The 8,578-nt window shown below is 43.7% G+C and overlaps 1 protein-coding gene across 1 annotated transcript in view; it reads right to left on the bottom strand.

Moving 5' to 3' along the window:
• DGKQ (diacylglycerol kinase theta) overlaps positions 1 to 1,500 on the bottom strand; it is an 88,553-nt gene extending 87,053 nt beyond the window's left edge. The window contains exons 1-2 of the mRNA XM_027663692.1: positions 1,399 to 1,500; positions 303 to 443 (exon numbers count right to left, since the gene is read on the bottom strand). Coding sequence (XP_027519493.1) covers positions 303 to 443; positions 1,399 to 1,500 — 243 coding nt within the window. The remainder of the gene's footprint in view (positions 1 to 302; positions 444 to 1,398) is intronic.
• Between the last annotated feature and the right edge of the window lie 7,078 nt (positions 1,501 to 8,578).

Below are 8,578 nucleotides of genomic sequence, written 5' to 3'. Positions count from 1 at the left end.
ATCGACGCTCTTCCGATGTGCGGGCTTTCCACAGTCTAGCCACCCTCTCTGTGGAGGAATTCCTCCTGATGTCCGAATTCAAACTGCCCTGGCACAGCTTGAGGCTGTCGCTAATTGCCTGGGAGAAGAGGCCGACCCTCACCTCCTTTCGCGTAGTTGCAGTGAGTGGGAGGTACACCCCGAACCTCCCTTTCTCCAGGCTAAACAAACCCCGGCTCTCTCAGCTGCTCCTCATGAGACTTGTGCTCCAAACCCTTCTTTGCTCTCCTCTGGACTCAGAGGTGAGACCTCCAGTGTCTTACCACAACATTAAACTGGAGAGTTTTGCTACCCCGTCCTCGTACTGTTTTAGAGCACACAAAGCTCCACGTCAGGATTTCTGATCCTACACTGGGAGAAGATGATTTGCCATAGGGTTTGCCTTCTAAACTCAACATCTCTGCCTTTATGAAAAGACATAAGGGGTTCTGGTGAGCAGTCTCCTTCCTCTGAAACATAGGGGCTTTTGTCCTTTATGTTCCCTTCTTGTTGCTAGTTTGGAAAGCATTTACAGGCCCGGATGTTTCTCTGTCACTAGTGTACGGAATGCTTGTTTCTTTGAATGTTATTACATTAGGCAGATGGAGTAGGTTGGGACAAAAAAGGAGGCTATGCCTTTGGATTTTTTGTATATAGATGTATGCTGTCCATGTCTGTGCTCGTCTGACTGGGTCCTTGATCTCAGCTTTTGACAATCTCTTTTGACAATCTGAAACACGTCCAGATACATTCATTAAGCCATGAAGGCAAGAAAAGAGTAGTTAAAATTTTCATTCTTGGCTCTGACTTATTTGTATTTTGGTGAAAGGTGTAATAAACCATCCTGTTGTCCTGTAGACCAGCAGTGAAGTCCTTCTAAAACTTCTTCTAATTCCTCCTACTCTTATTTTACATCTCCTTTCCATGTTGTTAATATGAATGTATTTATGATCAGGAGGATTTGACCTTCTCAAGGAGAAACAATAGAAACAACTTAAGTGACCAAAAAAAGCATAACATGACCTTTTATGGTTGGAGAAGGAGTGAACAATTAGATACAAAAGCTTTGAAATATTTCTAATTGCTCCTAAAAACATAGTTTAGAAAACATACCCAAGATACTTCAGAGATTTATCAAGATATACAAGAGAATAGGGAAGAGGGAAGCAGTGTGAAACCTTTGAAGGTGTTTGCCACCTTCAAAATGAATGAGCCAAAGCCCTTAATGACAGGTCCCATCTTCCACAAACTCAGCCTTGCTTTGGTCTTTGTAAAGGTCATAGTGCAAGGCCTCTTGGAACATTTCTGGGCACACAGAGGAGAAGACGATGAGGAGGAGCCAGTGATGGATTTGCCAGCAGTCAGTGATGCCTGACCAACCTGATTGCTTTCCATGACAAATGGATAAATCCGTGTAGGAGGAGACACCAATGGATCCTTGACTTCAGCAAGGTTTGTGATTTGGTCTCCCACAATACGCATGTACCCAAACTGTTATGGTCCAGCATGGGTGGACAACTATAAGGGTAAAAAACTGGTTAGATGGTTGAGCACAGCAGGCAGGGGTTAGTGGGTGAGTGAGTCTGTCCTGGGACCTATTGCATTGAGCACCTTTATCAAGAACATAAAGAAGACAGTGGAGAGCAGATCTGAACATGACACCAGGCTGGGGGAACAGTCATTACACTTTTATGCAGAGGGACCTGAGCAGGCAGGAGAGATGAATGATATCGTAGAATCAAAGACTGGTTTGGGTTGGGAGGTACCTTAAAGATCATCTGACTGCATCTGCCATGGGCAGAGACACCTTCCATTAGACCAGGTTGCTCAAAACCCCATCCAACCTGACCATGAGCACTTCCAGGGATGGGACATCCACAACTTCTCTGGGCAACCTGTTGCAGTGCCTCACCACCCTCACAGTAAAGAATTTCTTCCTGATATCTAATCTAAATCTACTCTCTTTCAGTTTGAAGCCATTCCTCCTTGTTTTATAACTATGTGCCCTTGTAAAAAGTCCTTCTCCAGCTTTCTTGTAGGATCCTTTCAGGTACTTGAAGGTTGCATTTAGGTCACCTGGGAGCTTTCTCTTCTCCAGGCTGGACAATCCCAATTCTCTCAGCCTGTCCTCAGAGGAGAGGTGCTCCATCCCTTTAATCAGCTTGGTGATCTCCTCCGGACTGCTCCAACAGGTCAGTGTCCTTCCTGTGCTGAGGACCTCAGAGCTGGACCCCAGAGTGTTCCAGGTGGGGTCTCACCAAAGCAGAGTAAAAAGGCCCCTCCCTCACCCTGCTGGCCATGCTGCTTTTGATGCAGCCCAGGATACAGCTGGCTTTCTGGGCTGCAAGTGCACATGGCTAGCTCATGTCCAGCCTCTCATCCACCAGCATCTCCAACTCCTTCCTGGCAAGGCTGCTCTCAATCCCTCCTTCCCCCAACCTGTGCTGATAGCGTGAGTTGCCCCAACCCAGGTGCAGCACCGTGAACTTGGTCTTGTTGAACATCATGAGATTGCCATGGGCCCACTTCTCAAGCTTATCCAGATCCCTTTGGGTGCCATCCTGTCCTTCAGGTGTGTCAGCTGCACCACTCAGCTTGGTGTCATCTGCAAACTTGCTGACAGTGCACTCAATTCCTTCATCTGTGTCATTAATGAAGATATTAAATAACACTTGTCCCAATATGAACCCATGAGGGACAGCACTTGTCACTGATATCCACTGGGACTCTGAGTTGTTGACCACTACCCTCTGGATACCATCAATTTCTTATCCATCTAACAGCCTACCCATCAAATCCATCTCTCTCCAACTTAGCAAGAAGGATATTGTGGGGGACCCAAAGGCTTTAAAGAAGTCCAGATAAATGACATCTGTAGCCCTTCCCTTGTCCACATCAGTATTTGGTAATTGAGAGATAATGTATTGGCTCATGCAATTAAGTGACTCATGAAGTATCAGCTTTGTAGGCAAGAGAAGTTTCAGATTTGTAGCTTTTTTACCTCTCCAAGTTGGTTGATGATCAGCAAATCCTGATCTTCATTTAAATAGGATACCTTTTTTTTTTTTTTCCCAAAAAAATCTCACAACTGAAGAGATAAGGAGAATGTTAGATCACATTTGTGCACTCTTTGTCTGCAATGGAAAACAAAAGACAAATTCAACTTTTTATACCTACACTACAAAAAAGTATAGGGAGGTACCTAGTATGTTTTCTTTTTTGCTTCATAGTAGCTTTACTTCCTGAAAAAAAATAATTCTTTATGACAGCTGTTCTGATCACACTAGAAATAAATCAAGTACAGACTTGTTAGGTAAAGGCACCAACAACTGCCCCTGACTAAGAGAAGCAAAAGCTCTATATGGAAAGCTGACACAAAGTTCTGGCTCAGTTCCAAGTTATGCAGTAAGATAGCTGGTATGTCTTTCAGCGTTTTATTTATTTTTTTTATTTATCCTGATTAAGAGATTACACCTTTTTAGGTAAAAGGTATAATATAGAACACATTAGACTACACAATCTAAAAAAAATATTACATATTAATATTTATATATCATATATATACCCAGTTTTCACATGGGTACAAGAAGAAAATGCTCCAATTTAAATTCATCCATCTCCTGTGGGGAAAAATCATTATAGTCAGCACTAGTAAATATTTAACAAAAACATAGAGAAATTTATCACAGGCAGACGTAACTGCTGAACTCATATAATATTTTAGCATTTACACTTCTTGCTATCACAGGAGCTTCTCTCGTTCTGCTAGCAAAAGTGGGATTTGTCAATAATAAGCCTTATCAGAACTGAAAGTAAAGAAAACTATGTAACAAGATAGTGAAGTCAAGAGGCTGAAGTTTTATGTCCAATCAGCTAGCAAATATGATGATATGACAGGCAAGCTATTTGTGCTTCAAATACACTGATTTTAACATTTAATAGCTTATTTCCAGCTCTTGCATTTTAGAACAAATAAATTTCTGACAAAGAGCATAAGAGATTTGCTCAGAATTAAGGAATCACTTCTCTGGGAGAAAAAAAAACAACCAACCAGCCAAACAGAAAACCAACTACAGTTTGTTTTATTTATTGTAAAGGATTCTCAGTTTAATTTGTTTGATCATGTTTTTTCCCTGGACTTAGGGAACATGTAAGCAATTCTTGTGAATAGAGTAGCTTAGTCAGTGCATTTTGAACTGCAAAATATGCAGAAACATCCACATGTTACAGATTTTTGTTAAGGTTTGGTAAGGGTTGTGCAAACTGAAAATAAAATGTCCAAGTCTGATGTTGTTAGAACCACATAGCAGCTTCTGATTCTACACTCTAATCATGTATCAGACACCCAGTATATGAAACACCATTTATATATATATATATATATAATTTCTTTCATATATGTATATACACACACATGTATATACATACATATACATATTTATATGTAGCCTTATTTCTCTTTATGTCTGATAGAACCTGTCAGTCCACAGGATAAAAGTACTCCTTCACCAGCAAGCATATAAGGAAACACCGCCTGTGCTAGACTCCAGAGCGATGTGGTCACACATGAGACACTCCTTTGGCTGTGTCACTGGTGCCCACATGGCTGACAGGAGGTGATGGTCTAAGGGCTTGACAAAAGCATCCCAGACTAAGGGTCCTGGCAAACAGCAAACCTTTTGAGACAGCAACTATGGTCAGTGAAAGCAGAGTCTGCAGCCACCATCACTCACTCTGTCCTCATGAGGGGATATGTTTCAGGCTCAGATGCCTTTCCTGACTGAGCTCGTTTCCATTTAACTGTTCTCAGAGTGTTGCACCTGAGTGTCCTCAGTTCATACCTGCATGAGCAAGAGGAGCCATTCTCCTCTTGCCAGGAGTGGCAAGCTCCTAACCTTCCCACCTTAGGAGTCCCTGCCTACTACAAACCCAAGCTTGCCCTTTAGCCATCCCACTTCTTAAGCAGCTGTTGCAGATGAATTCTTTCAAGAATTCATCTTCATGAAGTTTAAGGGGTTTATTGATGATTATAAAATTAGAATTAAACAGCTATTAAATGATAATTAAATAGTAATATGATTAAAAAACAGCTGTATAGGAGAGCTCAATGGGCTCAGGGTGGGGCTACAGATGTCTATAGCGTAATGAGATGGATTTGTAGTCAACTTGCCTAGGTGCAGGAGTACAGCTAGAGGAGTTGTAATTTTGTCTAGTCCCAGCTCAGGTTGATTCTGTCACCTCCTGATAAGCTGTGGCCTAGGTTCCTTGGTTCCTAAGAAGATAATGGCCCGTTACAGTTCTCTAGGTTTACGCACCAGGGCTGATTTTGGTTGGACCTGCTTGTCGGTGCTGCCCGAACCGAAATGCTCTCACTCATTCAGAGCACATGCACCTGCCACCACAGCACAGGGCTCCAGCACTCACCTCTGCACAGCTACCTCCTTGGAGCGATCCTGTTCTCCTGCCCATCTTTGTGGTTGTTGGGACGGACTATGACATGTAATATTCAGCAAGGAAGTTTATTGGAAAAGAAAAAAGGAAGCAGCAGCAGCCACAAGCTGCAATTTACAGCCTCTTAAATGCAGCTCTTTTGGTACACGTATATCACACAGATAGGTCAGCTTAAATACACAAACTACAATTCTCACAGCTAATAGGTAGATTTTAGCTGGACTTTCTCTGGACTTTCTCAGTCCTACTTTCTCACAACATTTCTGTGCACCTGTCCCTGTTTTCCTTTGATGTTTTGTGGCAGTAAATCTGCATTATATGGGAAAACTGTTGTTTAAACTTGTCTTAAAATGGCTTCTGGTGGTCTCTTTGCAAACACATGCTTCTTCTTCCCAACACCCCCCATGACAAGTGTTATCCCATGCAGGAATGTCCTGAGAGATATCCTGAGGTGTTCTCATTGGCCCCTTTTAACCCCTTCCTATTGGTTGTTAACCCCTTCCTGCGACCTGTAGTTGGTTACTCTGTGAATCCTCCTAAGCCTATAAATGTAAACCCCCCAACAGTAAACTCCCTCTTGCCTCCTCTCCACGCTGGTGTGCTGTCTCTGTGCCTGCCATGGGGCCACGTGGGTGGAGAGAGAGGAGAGCACCTCTCCCCTCCAGGCTCAGGACCTGAAGAAACCCCTGATGCTGGAGTTCCCTTTCCCTATCCTTCAAGACGTCGGAATGGTTCCTCAGATGGAAAAGGAACTAGAACTGGGTCGCCCCACACCAGGGGGTAAAAGAGACCCAGAATGTTTATATTTTTCTCAGTCACTCTGTTCAAAACAAGTCCTTGTTCTCGTGAGACAGTGTTCCCTGTTCCCATGGGACAGCTCTCTCCTGCTGCTCCTCTGCTCTCTCAGGATGCATCAGTACGTTGTCAGGACCAGGGCCTCCATTCTCAGCCAGTTTCTTGTTCCATACCAGGGGTCCCGGCCCAGCTGAAATTCCCCACACATCTTCTCTGATGATGTGTGGTGTGCTGACCCCGTCCCCATAGCTTCCACAGCAGGCAGCCCTGCACCTCAGCCAAACCTCCGCCTCCCCTGGATGAGGCCAGTATCACCCTGGGAAGATGGACAGGCACTCCATATAACCTCACACCTGGAGGGCCTCCCATCTTCTTCCGGAGCAGCATTTGGGCTGGTGCTAAGGGGCATGCTGTCGTGCTGGCTTCAGCTGTCCTGCACTGTCTTCAGCAGTATGTCTGTGTCTCTTTGGTGTTATGGGACTGCTGGGCCAGCTCCCCTGCACCAGCTTGATCACTACTCTCCTCTGGTACAGCTGGATGGAAACAAACACCCCCTGACCAGGAAACCACTGATTTGGATCTGCTGTGTTTCAAAATAAGGAAAACAGAAGCAGGAGTAGAAGCATATGTGAACAATAAAAAAATGATCTGTTAAGTGCTAAGTCCCTATTTGCTCCCCCTGGTTAACATTACACTTCCTCCTTCTACTCTGTAATAAAGTTTATAGCTAAGGTGGATTCTGTTGATTCATGGAAAGATACATCCTGTGAGTGGTGCTGAAAGCACTGGTTTTGCAGGTATCTATTTCACTGAATAACACAGGATAGGAGAGGACTCTGGAGCTCAGAGCAAGGGCAACCTCAAAGTTATACCCAGCTTCGGTATGAAAGCAATTCCCTGCTTTCTGCCAGGAGGGCTGCTGACCTGCTCTATCACCCTGTTACACAGACAAAACTTTACAATGTGTAACTCAATTCAAGATTTCAGAAAGAATGTGAGTTCTCCAATCCATGCTGCAAGTAAAACAATTAAAAAATCTGCTTGTGTGCCTTGTGATGTAACTGGGTGAGACAAGCAGGCGATTGTGGATAGAAACTTTAAAGGTGTGCAGGGCAGCCAATAGCTTGGACAACAGCAGGGCAGGCAGGGGAGGCAATGTGGCAGTGACCCTTATCCCTGCGTAGGCTGATGTCTTCAAATACCCTACAGGCCAGAGGAAATGAACACCCAACTTCAAAAAGTAGTCCACTGCTAGGTTAACAGCAATTCTGCACCAGTGCATTACTGCCTGGGGACAGGCACCAGCACCTCCAGCACCAAGGCTGTGATGGGCCTGGAAGCAATTCCTGGGAGAGTAGCTGAGAGCTTTTCTGCTCAGCCTAAACCCAGGGACCCATCTGCAGGCTGGTTACAGGGCAGAAAAGCCATGAACCATGCAGATTCCCATCATAGATCACTGGCATTATGGAAGTCTAAGCACGGGAGTGCTGAACTGCATTAAAAAAAAAGTGAATGAGATTTCATTGATGGAAATGAAGCATTGAGAGGCTCATAACATACAAATTAATGTTTCACAATAAGTCCCATTGGATAGCTTTCTCTTGACACAATCACTGCTTTTGATTAAGGTCTGCGGTGAATGAGGCAGTCTGTTCACTGAAACAGAGATTAACAATGGAGGTGCTATTTGCACATAGAGCAGTAGTAGAGGATTACCCATTCTCATGGCATCTAAATGTTGTGCTAAGAAACAGGGTAAAAAACCACACCAACCTCTGTCTCCTTCGCTGTGTTATCCTCGTGTTCTGTGTGAGCCCTGTTGGTTGGTGCAACTACTGAAGTAGATCCTACTGCAGGCTTAGTTGTATGGAATGGTTTGAAATACTTGCAAAGAGGCAAAAAAAGACAATTTGTTGAAACAGAAATAGTATTGCAGTACCTGATGTGATGTGTAATTTAGCTCTGTGCTCTCACCTTCATTAGGAGGCAGGGATACATTTACTATCTGCCCTCAGAGGCAGGAAAATATGTCAGGGAAACATCCATCCTGACTGTCCCATATCATAAGTGATCTGGTTTGGTCTGGTCAGTGGAAGCCTCAAAGAAACTAAGTGGTATATTCTCAAATTATAACTGCTGTTTTTATTCAGCACGTTAACTTGCTGCAGGAAAACTGAGAAATCAGAAAGCAAAGTACGAGTGCAAACATTTTTTGAAAAATAGGCAATATCCAATTTTTCATTGAAAAGTAGTTAAAAACAGGTAATCAGTCATGTTCAGGCATAAAGATAGGCAAAATATTATGGACAAACAT

This window comes from Corapipo altera, unplaced genomic scaffold (genome assembly GCF_003945725.1).
Source record: "Corapipo altera isolate COAL_440 unplaced genomic scaffold, ASM394572v1 61129, whole genome shotgun sequence".
In the NCBI taxonomy this organism is placed as follows: Eukaryota; Metazoa; Chordata; class Aves; order Passeriformes; family Pipridae; genus Corapipo; species Corapipo altera.
Note: the sequence above shows the minus strand (reverse complement) of the source record. Positions and strands in the feature narration are given on the sequence as shown.